Here is a 16,879-nt window from a genome sequence, read left to right as displayed (position 1 = left end):
TTTACCCCTGAATCAAAAGATAAGGCCAGTGTGGCTGGTGGAGACAGTTACAGGAGGGGTGGCAGAAAAGTCAGAACCTGAGTCACCAAAGATGGATGGCTAAGAGAAGTGCACTCAGAGTTGTTGAACTCTAAAGACTCAGAATGATTGATGTCTAGGAGGTATTCGGGAGTCAGAGGACAAATGAAGGAAATAAGGCCTGGAATGCTGCCTTCAGGGGTTGATGGTCTCCTGAAAGAATCCATTTGTTTGGGCAGGAAATAGCAAGCGATCTGGAAAGCAGTTGTTCAATCTGGATGTCTATGTACAACACATTGACTCATAGTCTGGCTTTCATCAAATCCTGAATGAGCCAATTTTTAGACATGCTTTCCCAAACCAAAATATTTTAGAAGAATTGCATTGTATATATTACACCAAGAGATTTAAATTTTAAAAGGTGGTGCTTAAATTAAGGTAATTTTTTTAAATTTCAGTAATATTTTTTTATAAATGTATTGCACTTAGTATCTATATGTAAAATTAATGGTTTTTTTTTTTTAATGAAATTGCTATCCCTTTAAAACCAAATATTTTACAATAGATTAAAAGTATTAAATCAAAGCCTTACATAAATAGAAAATAAGAGGGGGAAAGGGAGAATGAGAGGAATAGATGGGTCTGAGGGGATAGCCTCTATTTTAATTGTTTCCATGTAGCACATCATTTGGGGGAGGACAGTATTGAAGACCTTGAAGAATATAACTCCCCATTTTTCTTGACTCTTGAGTCAATCACATGTGTGATTTTCCTGTAGACAAAAGAAAATCTCGATATTCGTGTTTTATGTGCAGCTTTAGGGGTGTCAATTCTCCCATCATGAGATGGTTGACTCACAGGAAATAAAACAGATACAGATAAGCTAAAACTAGAAATGACTAGCAATCCAGGAGACACAGAACAATAGAAAGGAGACAAGTGAGTGTGTAGGTGAGAAAGCAAATGTGGGATAACTTGAAGACAGGAAGGGACTAATTATTCACAGCAAAATCCACAAGTTCAACCCCACGTGGAAAAAGCATAGTTCAGACAATTGGAAATAACAGATAGTGCTTCTAGGGGAATCAGAGTTTGAAAGAAACAAAAAAGCAAATTCTTAGAAAAACTGGGATCTCCAGGGAGAACAGTTCAAATCTAAAGCTCAGCAGAGTTCCTGCTAGCTGAATGGAACGCTTCAGGGCCCTAGCTACAAAGGCGGTTTCAGAACAAAGAAGTAGTTTACACTACCCAAATTAAAAAAAGAACCACCTCTCTACTCTTCCAGGGCATGTGGTACACTAGGTAAGATAAGAATATGAGATATCTTCTGTTTGAGGGTCTCCTTCAAGTTCTTACTTGCTCTATGGAGTAAACTGCTTAAGGTTCCCAGCCATGGATCCCAGTCCTGACTCAGTGACTGGATTTGTTATGGAGTCTCCCTATCCTCATCCTGAAGTGGGGATAGTAACTGTAGTTCTTCTCACTGAGGGTTTGTGAAGATCCAATTAAATATGTGAGAAAAAAAAAAGATTGAATTTCCAACGATGTATGAACATATTTCTCACTTTCATATATATTTGTCAAACACCCTGTGAAATAAGAATTATAACCCACAACTTACACATAAAGAATCAGAGTTTTAGAGAGGGTAAGGGATTAACTGAAGACAATCAACAGATTAATACCATTAAGTGATAACTTATATGTCTAACACCATTCTTAGCGCTTTGAGTAACTACCTCAGCTTAATCCACAAAACTCCCCAATAAAATTTAATTGTTCAGAGTTACACAGGTAGCCAGTAGAAGAATCAGGATTCAAACGCTCTCAGGATGGCAGCCCAGCCCAGGCTCTCAAACACTGTTCTTGTATTACATTCTCTCAGGGTTACATGGTATAGGCTGAAATGTAAGTTCAAATCTCTGGACCCATTCCAGTCCATTTCTACTATTCTAGCTGTCTGTTACACTTTCTGTTATTTGTTTATATATGCTCTTAAGAGCATATCTATAAGAAGATTGCTTTCTTGGGGACACCTAGGTGGCTCAACTGGTGAAGCATCTGACTCTTGATCTTTCTTGATCTTGGCTCAGGTCATGATCTCATGGTTTGAGCCCCACCTCAGGCTCTGCACAGACAGCACCGATCCTGCTTGGGATTCTCTCTCCCTCTCTCTCTGCCCCTCCGTCATCGCTCATTTGCGTATTCTCAATCTCTCTCTCAAAATAAATACATAAGCTTTAAGAAGATTGCTTGTTTTATGATGCTGTCATAATACCAGAATCATGAAGTGTGTTTGTGAAGAATTTTAGACATAAAATTCTAAACAGGTAAGCAATCACCAGATATACAGTCTAGTTACAAAATGTCCTTGTTCAGCTCAGCCTATGACTGATTCCTCCTCTCAGTTCTTTCTAGAACTCCAAGGGCAGTAAGGCTCTACCCTTCCTAATATATAATTTTCTTATAACAAAATATCAATGTTTAAATAATTGTATTTATTGAGAATTTTAAAATGAACTTTCTACAAATAATTGTGTCAGCAATAATTACAAAACATTTCAAGGGCATATCTAAATATATACATCTATTTTATGAAGAAATATGAGAGGAAAAAAGCAATGGCATCCATGCATGCATTCAATTCATGGATATTTATTAAGTGTCTAAATGTGCCCAGCATGATTCTAGGTGACAGTTTCACAGCAGTGAACAAGAAGTTCCCTATTTTATGGAGCTTGTACGCTACTGGGACATGAAGTTTAAAACAATAATTTAGTCACAATTTTAAACAGGGTGTTAAATTGAATGTTGAGGAGTGGGGGTGTGGGTCACAAAAAGTTTCTCTGATGAGGTGACATTTGAGCTGAGTTAAAACATACCAAGGAGGGGCGCCTGGGTGGCGCAGTCGGTTAAGCGTCCGACTTCAGCCAGGTCACGATCTCGCGGTCCGTGAGTTCCAGCCCCGCGTCGGGCTCTGGGCTGATGGCTCAGAGCCTGGAGCCTGTTTCCGATTCTGTGTCTCCCTCTCTCTCTGCCCCTCCCCCGGTCATGCTCTGTCTCTCTCTGTCCCAAAAATAAATAAACGTTGAAAAAAAAAAAAAACAAAAAAACATACCAAGGAGCCAGTTTAGGGGAACAACAAATGCAAAGATCCAGATATTTGGCTTGTTTGAGAAGCAAAAAGAAGACCAAAGCTGATGAAGAATGAGCTAGGGGATAAGCTTATGTCTGGTGAGAATGGCCTACTTCTCAAGATCCTTGTAGAATGTGGTAAGATATTTCAATTTTATTCTAAGTGAAATGGAAGCTATTGGGGGATTTTAACTAGGAAAGTGAAGAAATCACATTGATATTTTTAAAAGATTATTCTGGCTCTTCTATCTGGAGGTGACTATGCAGGGGCAAGAGCAGATGCCAGGTTCCCATAAAGAGTCCTCTAACTGGCCCCAATGAGAGCTGATAGCTGCTTAGAATTGAACAACAGGAGGGGCAAAGGATGGGGTTGGTCAAATTCAGAATATATTTTAAACATGGGAATTATAGGCCTTGATGATGGATCTAAAGTGAGGTTAGAGAAAAAGGGAATTAAAAAAGAGTGATATTTGGGGATTTGTATAACTGAATGGATGGTGATATTTTTTGTGGAGATTGGCATCATGGAGGAATAAAATACCTCCTAGATGAGCAAGTGGAGATATCTCCTAGCCAGTTGAAAATGGGAGTAGGGAGCTCCATGGAAAAGTGAAAGCAAGAGTTACAGGTTTTGAAAACAAAAACCCACAAATGTTTAAAGCCGTGGACTTTCAAGTTGCTAAGAGTGATGACGCATTTAAGTTTTGTGAATATTGGGGATAAAACCGATATCCTGAATTTGGACAAGTTTTGACCTGGGGATACCTGTTTTGCTTAAATTGACTTCTGAGACCTCACCACGATAGATAACAGCCAAGAATAATCTCTTGTCCTTGATAAAGTAAAAGTGATACAGGAATAAGTGCCAGAGCACTTGAAAAGCTTTGGGCTTTCTCATACTAGGTGTATGACCGTAGGCAAGTCACTTAATGCCTCTGAGAGTCAGTTTCTTCCATTGTAAAATGGGCATAGCACCACCTTTGCCAACTTCAAAAGGTCAAAGCCCAAGTTAGAAGCATTTTGGAAAAGACTGTTTTGTACAGTGGAAACACGAGGGACGTCTCTTTAATACTGATTTCCACTCTACTAGGTCTCTTTTCTTCCCCATGGCACGGCTCCCAGGTGGCCTAGGATACTTTTGGATACCATCTGCTCGACAAGAAGGCTGCCTGATAAATTTCAGCCCCAAAGACAGCAGCATCAGGGGATCTTGCTCCCTCACAACCTCAGAGGCTTTCAACTTGATGCAAAGCAAAACCACCTAATGAACAAAGCCCTTAGGTAGTCCTGATTCCCCAATTACCCATAAGTAGCAACAGATGCTGCAAAGGTATACCTGTTCCAGTGACCAGCCACTGTCAGTAATTAGACAATGGAGGGAAGTAAGCAATTAGGTAAATCACACAGAAAGAGTAATAAACTAGACGAGGTATGTTGCTCATGGAAAAAAGACACAAATAAAGAAGGTAGAAAGTAAATTAAAAAAAAAAAACCTCTAATTTAACAAATAATTTGCAAAACCTATGTGGAACAATCCGATTTGGCCTATGAAGTTCACCTGGTTAAAGACCTCCTTTAACTGAAGCTCCCATGGAATATTGTTCAGAAAGAAATGTGACAAGAATAGATCTACTTTATCACAACACAATCTAGTTAAATGATACGGTTGCAGCAGATAGGAAGTGGGAAGAGAAGTTTGATTTCTCATTTATTAGTGATGTTACACATCTCAACTTCCTCAAGAGCACCAAACTAGAATCTACACCAGTGTCAGTAAGAACAGGCTATCTTGGGGGTGCCTGGGTGGCGCAGTCGGTTAAGCGTCCAACTTCAGCCAGGTCACGATCTCGCGGTCCGTGAGTTCGAGCCCTGCGTCAGGCTCTGGGCTGATGGCTCAGAGCCTGGAGCCTGTTTCCGATTCTGTGTCTCCCTCTCTCTCTGCCCCTCCCCCGTTCATACTCTGTCTCTCTCTGTCCCAAAAATAAATAAAACGTTGAAAAAAAAAAAATTAAAAAAAAAAAAAACAAAAACAGGCTATCTTCCAACTGCAGCACACATTAAATCTTGAGACTCTAGAAACCACTACTCACACAACAGCCTGTTAAGAAGCTCTGATTGGTTCATTTTCTCTCTTCTTTCAGTGGAATCTCTAATTATTTCAGCAGTACAAAAACATAATGCAGATCTTGGATTACCTTTTATTGTCTTCTCTTTCCCACTCCTGCACTTTTAATAATCAACCACAAAGAACATGGCCTTTGGAGTTACAATCTATACTCCTCCACTTCGTAGCTTTATGCCCTTGGGCAAGTGATTGAATCCATCTCTGAAACATGAATAGTGGGAAGCACCTAATAGGTCAGCTGTAGAAGCAAAGATAAAAAAATGAAAAGTGTGCAGGGGCGCCTGGGTGGCTCGGTCGGTTAAGTATCCTACTTCAGCTCAGGTCATGATCTTGTGGTTCAAGAGTTCAAGCCCTGCATCGGGCTTTGTACCAACAGCTCTGAGCCTGGAGCCTGCTTAAGATTCTGTGTCTCCTTGTCTCTCTGCTCCTCCCCTGCTCGTGCTTGTGTCTCTCTCTCTCTCAAAAATAAATAAACATCAAAAAAAATTTTTTTTAAAAAAGTGTGCAGCCTAATACCTGGCACCTAGAAGGAGTTCCATAAGCGATAGCAATTCTTATGCACAAAAAGACAGTGTTATGACTTGCTGCTCAAGGAAGAACTTGTTGACTATAAGAAAGTGACTCACCCAAGGATATTTTCAAAATAATACAGCTTAACCACTCAGTAAATGTATGTCAGATACTAGTTTAAGTGCTTTATGTACATTAATTTATTTAATCCTAACAAGCAACTTATAAGGTATATACTGATGCCCTTCCATTTTACAGATAAGAAAACAGAGATTCAGAAACACCATGTAATTTTTCTAAGGTCAAGTGGCTAGACGGTAACAAAGATAGGACTCAAATGATTGCAATTGGCTTCTCACTCCCATCTCTTAACTGGTGAGATATTGCCTCCCCACTCAAACTGTAGACTGAAATGCAAATCCACTTCTATTAGTTGTCTGTTATTTTTGTTTCTTTGTTTCTGAAAAGGTCTCCTCAAGAGTATTGCTAGTTACCTGATGCTGTCAAAATTGCAATAGCTTGAAGGAAGATGCTCAGGTATGCAAACTCTGCATAGGTAGGCAGTTGTCAGGAGCACAACATGGCTACAGAGTCCACTGTATCCAGCTCAGCATGGTTAAGGCTGCTTTGAGTTTCATCTAACATAGCCCTAAAGCCAGTAAGGCTCAATTGTTGCTGATACCCAAATGCAATTTGCTAGCATTAGACAATGTTTAAAAACTTGTGTTCATCTGGAATTTTAAAATAAGCTCCAAATATATGTGCAATGATTGTAAAATACTGCAAGAGAATTTCTAGAGCCTTAATTTATTTTTGATGTGGGATTATAAGTAATAAAGAGGGATATGTAAATGAGCATTAAGCACATCACCTTGGAAAATGAGCTCTAGGATTTTGTTTCATGAAATTTGCTACTCCTTTTGCTTGAATTGTCTCTTGTGTTCCTTCTAAACCAACTGAAATCCCTCTCATCTTTTCAGGTCTGGTCCAAATGCCACTTCCTTTGAGATGTTGTTTCTGATGCCATAATTATATTTAATTACTGTTTGCTTAGTATTTCCATAGTTGTTGGTGTATGCCTTTATTTTGCCCTTATCATAGTCTGCCTGGCATTATAGTTGTTTGTCTTCACCACCTCCTAGAAATTTTTGGGAAGCAGGAATCAATAAAAAGGGGATATACCCTGATGATTAAAAGCAGGGGCTTCAGAATCAGACAAAACTCAATTTGGATCCTGACACTGTCACTCAATTTCCATAAGATCTTTGGGAAGTTGACCATTGGGAATTTTTGATGTTTTATCTCTTAAGTGAACATAATGGGAGAGCATGCTCTGCACTCAGACTCCTGGGTTCAAATCTTGGGCCCATACTTTACCTGTTCATGTCTAAGTTTCTTTTCCTGTAAAACAATATGACTAACTAATAAGGGAGCAATTGTTCCACAATTAAGTTGTGAAAATGGGGGTGCCTGGGTGGCTCAGTCAGTTGAGTATCCAACTCATTTGGCTCAAGTCATAATCTTATGGTTCGTGAGATCGAACCACACATCCATCGGCTCTGAGCTGACAGCTCAGAGCCTGCTTGGGATTCTCTCTCTCCCTCTTTCTCTGCACCTACACTGCTTACTCTCACTCTGTCTCTCAAAATAAACAAATAAACATTTTAAATAAATAAATGAATTGTGAAACGGAAAGTAATTAATTTATGTAAATGACTTATGACGAAGAATGGTAAACAGATAAGCACTCAATAAATGTTTGTTGTTTTTAGTGTTACCTTGTAGAGTTGTGGTGAGGAAAACATGGCATTCTGTTTGTAAAGAGGTAAGTACCATTTCATAGTATCTTAAATATCATGGATTCTCAAAGAATGGTATCTACCACTGTGCTATTACTGTGATCCTAGCACTTTGCACAATGCCTTGTCTTTAGAAGGTACCCCCCCAAATTATTGTTGAGTGGAAAGCAATGTTTTTTAAGGGAAATATCACATTGTAAGAATCAAGATAGTGGTGATCTGTGTTTAATGAAGCAACAAAAAAGGATGAGCAGAGGCCTTATCTAATTCTTAGCGGGTACTTCTTTTTTTGCTTCAAGATGATCTTACAGCTTATAGGAAGTAATATTTTTATCAATAGATTAAATACAAAAAATATACCTCTGTGCTTGGTATTCCCTTTAGCTGGAACAGCATACCACGTAGAGGGTAAAAAGATACTAAAGAAGATAGACTAAAACCTTCCATTTTTCCACTGGAGCTTTAAAGAAAAAAAGTCAGAGCTCTATAATCATTTAGAGAACAAAGACCAGCAGGAATGTAGAAGTGTAAACACAGAAAGGAGCTAGCAAGTTTAGCCTCCTAAGGTTTTTTTTTTTCTTTTAGAGAAACATACGAAACAATTCCTGATTTACAGCAATTCATAAAGTATGAATGGACCTGACGTGCAGGTTAATGAAGGCCCTAGCAAGCTATAAAAGCTGTGTCTATAAAGAAATGAGACTGTTTTTTATGCAGCTTGTCAGTCTGAGCACATTTTAATACACATTTCAAATTCTGAACACAGAAAACTGATCACATAATTTACACGACTTTGTGTTTTTTGCTTGCTGTTTGTTTTTTTTTTGTTTTGTTTTGTTTTGTTTTTTTTGTTTTTGCTAACCAGACTATTAGAAATATAGTGGCTCTGAGTGTTGTATATAAGTGACAAATCAGTGAATTCTACTACTGAAATCAATCATGCACTGTATGTTAACTAAATAAAATTTAAATACAATTTAAAAAAAAGATAAAATACAACCATAAAAAAAGATATATAGTTACTTTATATATAAAATCCAAAATCTGTACACATAACCTAATATATGATCCAATAGAAGAACAAAGTATTTAGATTCATCACCTTCCTGGACAAAGCCTTAGCAACAAAATAGGATAACCTCTTTTTGAAAGCCACTCTGATATTTGAAGTAACCTACCTAAGGACATCTTGTCACTTTGCCATAATATAATGTCATAAAATTGAATTTTAATTACTGAATTCTAGAATGGTACACCTCACTTACTTAGTATAGTGGGTTGCATATCCACAAGACTGTTTTTATTTTAATATATTTTAATAAATTATTTTAATTTATTTTAAATTTCTATTTTTTAATAAAAAATTTTATTTTCCTGTTACCATAGAAAAAATAGTCTCTACAAGTGGTAAACTTCAATTTCTCTATTTAGTCACATTATGTATGGCAGAACTGGCATGGCTTCCAGAGTGAATGTGAAGTTAAAACACTTGGAATCATTGAGTTTTCTATACATACAACTATTCCAAAGGACCAAGAAATAGAGGAATGGAGAACCCAATCTGAGAACACATTTTCCACTTTCTCTTCCAGGAAGACAAGATGGCTTGCCTTTCTATATGTAGCTTGGTATCTAATGATAAATGAGTATTTATTATGTGCTTTGGTATGTGTGTGTTTTCTGGAGTTGAAGTCTTTATCTTATTCCAAGCACCAAGTGTATGCTTATGATGCTCTCCTGGTCTAGAATGTGATTCCTCCTTTCCTCTTCCCATTTTTAATCCTACAGTCTTCCTTCAAAAATTGACTTTATTTAGTTTTCCTTGCAAAGTCTTTTTTGACTACTCCTCTCTGCACTCATTTGATTCTTTACACAATCTTTTATATTCTTAGAGATCCTAAATAATCACTGAGCTTTAATTTTTTTTGATGTTTATCTTATTTTTTAGAGAGAGAGAGAGAAAGAGAAAGAGTGTGAGTGGGGAAGAGGTAGAGAGGAATAGAGAGACACAGATATGAAGCAGGCTCCTGGCTCTGAACTGTCAGTGCAGAGCCTGACGTGGAGCTTGAACTCATGGACCACAAGATCATGACCTGAGCAGAAGTCGGATGCTTAACCAACTGAGCCACCCAGGTGCCCCCAAAACTGCTAAGGTTTTAAAGGTCTTTTAATGATTTCAGGAGTCTTAGTTTGACCTCTCTAATTATACTATGAGCTAATTGAAAGCAAAGAACAGATTTTTACCACTTCAGATATGCCCCTTTTCTTGTTTAGCTTTTTCAGGTTATTCATTTTAAAAAATGACACCACCTGATTGTGACATTTATATGAGCACATTGCAGAGATTTGGAAAGCTGTAAGAAAGTATAACAAAGGAAGTAAAATCCTACTAATATGTCATAACCATGATTAAAGATACTCATACCTATTCTTCCAATCTTATTCTTTCATACATACAAAGAGAGTTAAATAAGTAAGGGTCATGTTGTATATGTAGTTTGTTATTCTGTTTTGGCAACATTTATATTCCCTTGTTTGATGAAATATCCTTTTAACAGATGATTTTTATGACTGTATAGTATTCCATCTTAAGACTATATGTTTTACTATAAAAATTAAACAACACATGCTGATCGACTCTGCATTGAGAATAAAATACAATGGTCTGCACTTTCCTTCATCCATCCTGAATTTGAGGTATGAGGATAAAAGTCAAGAAATGAGATGATATAATGGACATAAAAAGAGTTAACTGTCTGAAAATGTATTATGATATATGACTACATTGCAGAGATAACAGATGTATTTCTACATTGCCTATAACTGATTTTTATTTATGCTAATTTTCATTATATTACCATAGAAGTTATAGCAGTTGCTATAAGACTTCTCAATTTTAGAGAAAACTAAAAAATAAAGTAAGGCTATGTTAAATAATTTGATCCTTGGATTCGTCTTATTTTATACACTAATAAAACCTACATAGGACGAGTTGATACATTTTCTTTCAAGAGGGAAAAGTCTCTGGAAAAAAAATTATCCCATAATTTTATATATAGATTCTTAAAAGATAAAACAGCTTCACAAAAGGCAAAGGATTAACAATCTGTTAGCTTTGAATCCTATCTCTTGCTGTCTCTTGCTCACTAGAGGCTCAACCCAATCATGAGGGCTGATTCTATTACCCAGGGGTTATGGAGTAAGAGACACTAGAAGAGGCTATGGGACCAGGATGAGTATTTCTTCTGTCTCACAATTGTCATACTCTGACCCTAGCATTCTGGTCATCTAACAGGTGGTCGTCAGCATTCTGCCATTGCTGCTGAGGCTTTGTTTACTTCAAGACCAGATCAGCTCATAACTTGGTTTCATTCCTGATCAAACCAGCAACCCCAATTCACTACCCTTGAAACCCAGTATTCTCAATCTTATGACCCTTTACCTGCTGCATAAATATTTACTATAGCCAGGGTCTCCTGCTCAGAAAGTTACCTGGATCTTCTATTCAGTATAGACACTTTCCAAACAAGTACCCACATCCCAAATCCCTTTGGATACACAGAATCCTTCTTTGACTTTTATATCTAAAATAGTCCCTCCATTCCGCAAGTCAATTACCTCTCCCCCAGACATATTCTATATAGTTGTTCTATTTACTGTATACATAGAACTTAACACTACCTGACATTATTTACTTACAAGTTTGCTATGCTCCCAATACAAAATGGATGAAAGAATGATTTGTATTGTTAGAGCTTTCACTCCAGCATCCGTGTCTTTACATTCCTATCATAATTGACACCGAGGTTGTTGCCACGCCTAAAATGTGTCTTTTGATGTGCCCTATATCTGGTCACTGGCTTCCATTAGGTATCAGCCACCAAGGTATAAATTATTTTAAGAATATAACTTCACAGTGTCAAATAAAGAAGGAGTACATGCACACACACACATGTGCCATCTCATGCCATTAATATATATTAATGTATATTAAAATATGTAGTATAAATTAGTGCCTATTGTTTTGGATTTATGATATGTAGTGTCCACATAAAAATATGAAAACATACTCATAAGTATCCTATTGACTTTGGATCTAGTAAATGAAAATATATAAACATTATGAGCATAATTAAGAGCATAAACTTAATAAATAGTTAATAGAAAGTTCCTTTATGTCTCAGGCAAGATTAGTCTTCTCTCTATATTTTCCACAATGGTTTCAAAAGAAATGCACCCAGATTTTAAGAAATGATCTCTCTCATGGGGCTCCTGGGTGGCTCAGTCGGTTAAGTGGCTGACTTCATCTCAGGTCATGATCTTGCGGTCCGTGAGTTCGAGCCCCGCGTCGGGGTCTGTGCTGACAGCTCAGAGCCTGGAGCCTGTTTCAGATTCTGTGTCTCCCTCTCTCTGACCCTCCCCCATTCATGCTTTGTTTCTCTCTGTCTCAAAAATAAATAAACATTAAAAAAAATTAAAAAAAAAAGAAATGATCTCTCTTCTTAAATGCTAACCTAAGCACAAAAATAAAAATAAAAATTTGTTTAAAAATTTAAAAAATTATTAAACTTTAAGAAAATCTTTATTCTCTTCAGTTTTTCATTATTTCTCTTTGTAGAAATAAAAAGGAATCAACACACTTAAAAGAAACAATGATAAAAACATGGATGCAGACTTTCAGTTGTAAGGGATGAGTTATATAATTTAGATTCAATAAACCACTAGAAGTATAGTTGGTAATGGTCTTGAGATACTCATTTTTCAGTAAATGCTGATCTTGTGCTATCAAGACATTTTTAACCAATTAGTTTGTTCAATTGACTAAGCATCTCCTACCTCATTTACTTGAATAAAGATGTAGAGAACTTCAGCAAGATATAATGATTTCATAATGGCATACAGACAAGGCAGAAACAATCCTTAATGGAAAATAACTTATACAAAGCATTATGACACCTAGCAAAATTAGTATAGCTATTTCCCCAACTTAAAGGCAAGGCCATTGGAATTTTCAATTTATTTGAATACTTTAGCAAAGAATCAGGAATCAAATATCAAAAATTTCATTGAAAAATTAGGTGGAAAAAAAGCCTCCTGCTTTATTTCTTTTTTTTAAAGAACGTTTTTTGTATTAAAATGCGTTGCTTTTTTACTAAATAAATATGCATTCTTAAATAATGATAAAAATATTTAGGAAATGATTATTATTTCATTATTAATTATGAAGTTAACTAGTTAGCAGGTGAATTCTTAAAGAATTTGTGGGATTTAAAAAAACTAAAAAAAAAAAAAAAAAGCCAAAATATATGGTAAAGCCCATACGGATTTAATTATAATGTCCTTGAAAGAGTAGTTTTTAAAAGTGTTTTTTTCTTTTTTTTTTTAAATAGTACAATTGAGGGCTTTAATGTGCTCAAAAGCATAACAAATAGTTTGGGGAATATATCTTCCAGGATCAACAACACAATTTCCTGAAGACTCTCAATAACCTTATTTACTTGTAAGGCATTTTTTTTTTTTTGCCACATGATAAAATCAAATGATCTGTTGTTAAGAATTCTAGTGTGTCTTTTAAGTAAATATGAAAAAATAAAATTGAAGGTTTTTTTAGTGGGAGGAATATTATTATGAATAAATTCTCACAGCTGCTCATCTCTTAGATCTATGATCCAAAGACAGAAAAATAGGTGACAACAGCATTGCTACTGAATTTGGGCTTTCAAAACAAAAAAATATACCGAGGTCTTTGAACAAGACAGATAACTTTATTTGAAATAGAAGAGACATATTTGGCCCAGGCACCCTGTCTCTTGAAACTTGGTCTCCATGTTTGACTAACAGCCTCTCCTACAATTGTCTCTGCCTCCTTCAGATTTCACATTGTTCTCCAAGATGAAAATAAGAAGGATTTATCTGTATCTTTAAATACACTAAATTAGGGGTGCCTGGGCAGCTCAGTCGGTGAAGCTTCCAACTTCAGCTCCAACTTGCTGTTTGTGGGTTCAAACCCCACATTGGGCTCTGAGCTGAAACTGCAGAGTCTGCTTGGAATTGTCTCTCTCACCTTTTCTCTCTCTGCCGCTCCCCCACTTCTGTACACACACTCTGTCCCCAAAAAATAAATAAACAAAAAAAAAAGTAATGGCCTCAACATTACTTCTAAAAATAATAATAAAGAAATAAATACACTAAGTTATTTTCTAACAAATCTTAACTCTTTGAAATCCTACTAAAAAAAGTTTAAAAATGAATTTCTTGTCTTAAAAATGAAAGATGAATAGATAAAGGCTCAAGTAGCAAGAGTTACAGTGAGTCAAGAGGTACCTAGGTTTATTTTGCTACTCAGCTCCTTTTCCGATACAAGTTCTTTCTATATCTGACACTATCTGAGAACTCTCTAGAAAAAAGAAAAAAAAAAGTATAACTTTTTGGGTGTTACCACAGAAGTTTCTTGAGTTTTCACATTTCTGTTTCTCAATACCTGGGAAAATAAAAAACTAGAATCCTTAACTTACAGCACCTTTTAGCTACATTTTTAACAAAAATGAAATGTTTAAGAAATGAATCATACCAAAATCCAGAACACTGACAATACTAAATGCTTGTGAGGATGAGGAGTAACAGAAACACTTAGGCATTGTTGGCAGGAATGCACAATAATATAGCCACTTTGCAAGACAGTTTGGCAATTTCTTATAAAACTAAACATACTCTTGCCAAATAACAATATATTGCCTCATATTTACCCAAAGGCATTGAAAACTTACGTCCTCATAAAAACTTGCATACAGCTTTATCCATAATTGTCAAAACTTGGAAGTGACCAAGAAATCCCTTAGTAAGTGAGTGGACATATGAACTGTGGTATATCCAAACATTGGAATAATATTTAGTGCTAAAAAATGAGCTATCAAGCCATGAAAAGGCCTAGAGGGAACTTAAATGAATATTACTAAGTGAAAGAAGCTAGTACGAAAGGGTTACATACTGCATGATTCCAACTATACGACATTCTGGAAAAGATAAAACTAGGGAGACAGTAAAAAAATATCAGTAGTTGCCGCAGGTTAGGTGAGAGAGGGATGAATAGACTGAGCACACAGGATTTTTAGGGTAATGAAGATATTCTGTTTGATACTTTAATGATCGATATATGCCATTATATATTATTCAAACGCATAGAATATAACAAAACCAAGAATGAGCCCAAATGTAAACCATGGACTTAGAGTGGTAATGATTTATCAGTGTAAGTTCAACAATTGTAATAAATGTAAAATCTCTGTACTTTCTGTTCAATTTTGCTGTGAACCTAAAAATGCTCTAAAAATAAGCTCTATTAAAGAGAAAAACAAACAAAATTAAATATATATATTTTTTATATATATTATAAATATATATTATATATATTATATATATTATAAATATATATACATTATTATTATATATTTATTTATATATTATATATTTATTATATATATTTAATATATATTAATATATTTTATATATATTATAAATATATATATATATATACACACACACACACAATGTTATCTCAGTAAGTTATACTTCAAAATGTAATGTTTTGGGGCGCCTGGGTGGCGCAGTCGGTTAAGCGTCCGACTTCAGCCAGGTCACGATCTCGCGGTCCGTGAGTTCGAGCCCCGCGTCGGGCTCTGGGCTGATGGCTCAGAGCCTGGAGCCTGTTTCCGATTCTGTGTCTCCCTCTCTCTCTGCCCCTCCCCCGTTCATGCTCTGTCTCTCTCTGTCCCAAAAATAAATACACGTTGAAAAAAAAAAAAAAAATTTTAAAATGTAATGTTTTGAGCAAAGGATATAAATTTGAAACCTATTTCATTAATGAAAATATATAATCCTGGAATAATTGAGACTTCAAACCACTAAAAACTACTATAGATAATAAATGTATATATTTCAATTTGTCCATTAATTTATAAAACATGTATATTAATCAAGGTTTACCTATCTTGTCTCTGTATATGAAATTGAACACATGTATGTGTGATTCTATAAAACTTCATTACAAATACAATGCAAAGATATCAGTGAGCTTACAAAATATTTCAGAACCATAAGCTCAGATTCTTTACTTATAAATTGGGGAAAGTAACACCATATAGAATGAACTCCCCCCCCCAGCTTTGTTATTATTTTTTAAACTGAAGTACAACAAAAACAACTTGTATTAGTTTCATGTGTAGAATATAATTCAACAATTTCATAGCATTTCTCAGTGCCCATCATGATAACTGTACTTTTGATCTCCTTTACCTATTTCACCCATCCTGCCATCTACCTCAAAGTAACACCTTAAAGAGTGAAATTTCTTTTATAGAACAATGTTTGTAAAAGTTTGTAAATTATATAATGATATAAGCAATGATATAATGATATAAGCAACCTAAGGCTGTATACTATATATGCAATTACTATTATATTTATCAGTATAAGTAAGATAGAATTCCTTACCAAGGATGAATTCCAACTGTGGTTCATTTGGAGTCTTCTGAATACCTATCAATAATGGGTAAGAATTCAAATTAAAGATATTTAACTCATTATCAAAGATATATAAATACATATTACAGTGCTTCACCCTACCCAGGATGTATAACTATGTTATTTGGCAGAACAAATTAACTCAGTTAATTGTCCAGACTGATAAGCCATCAGTTCTCAGGGCAGGACATAATATTTGTAGCAGAACTAAATGTGACTAAAGACTTGACTGATCTCCTTAGCTCTAAGGCTCTAAAGAAACTCAAAAAATATTGTTTTTGTAAGCTTTGCAATTTAAAATGTATTTTTTCATTGTTAGTTTCTTTTAGATGAATGTAGACAGAAGCAAAACTTTCAAAAAAGATGACCTCACCCAAGTACTCTCCTATATAGATTTTTCTTTCAAACCATTCCAGCATGCTGTAAAGACTAAGTTATTAATTAAAGAGATATCTCTTGTAAGGTTATGAAGGACATTATGGTGGTGGTTATTCTGTCAACTTATAGATAGCTCAAATCAATGTCCTGATAAATGTTTCTATTCCTTTTTATCATGATTTTTAAGAAATCTAACAACATGGCTTAGAATGAAGTGGAGGGAATGTCTGAGAACAAAAGTAAGGAAATGGGAACATGTAAGGGTTAGAAGGCAGCGAGATCCGACTGTAAGTTGATAATGTGGTATAATGTGATAACATGGATACCCGACGACCACGCACAGCTCGGGGTCTTTTTAAACAAGACTGGATGAGGACTTGGATACCACTTATTA

At 35.6% G+C, this 16,879-nt stretch overlaps 1 protein-coding gene across 10 annotated transcripts in view; it reads right to left on the bottom strand.

Moving 5' to 3' along the window:
* The window catches only part of INPP4B (inositol polyphosphate-4-phosphatase type II B), a 778,265-nt gene that overhangs the window by 350,725 nt on the left and 410,661 nt on the right, over window positions 1-16,879 (bottom strand). For all 10 annotated transcript variants that reach the window (XM_045466827.1, XM_045466836.1, XM_045466862.1 and 7 more), the window contains one exon: window positions 16,078-16,122. In XM_045466827.1, the coding sequence (XP_045322783.1) occupies window positions 16,078-16,122 (45 nt within the window). The remainder of the gene's footprint in view (window positions 1-16,077; window positions 16,123-16,879) is intronic.

This window comes from Leopardus geoffroyi, chromosome B1 (assembly GCF_018350155.1).
Source record: "Leopardus geoffroyi isolate Oge1 chromosome B1, O.geoffroyi_Oge1_pat1.0, whole genome shotgun sequence".
Classification (NCBI taxonomy): Eukaryota; Metazoa; Chordata; class Mammalia; order Carnivora; family Felidae; genus Leopardus; species Leopardus geoffroyi.
Note: the sequence above shows the minus strand (reverse complement) of the source record. Positions and strands in the feature narration are given on the sequence as shown.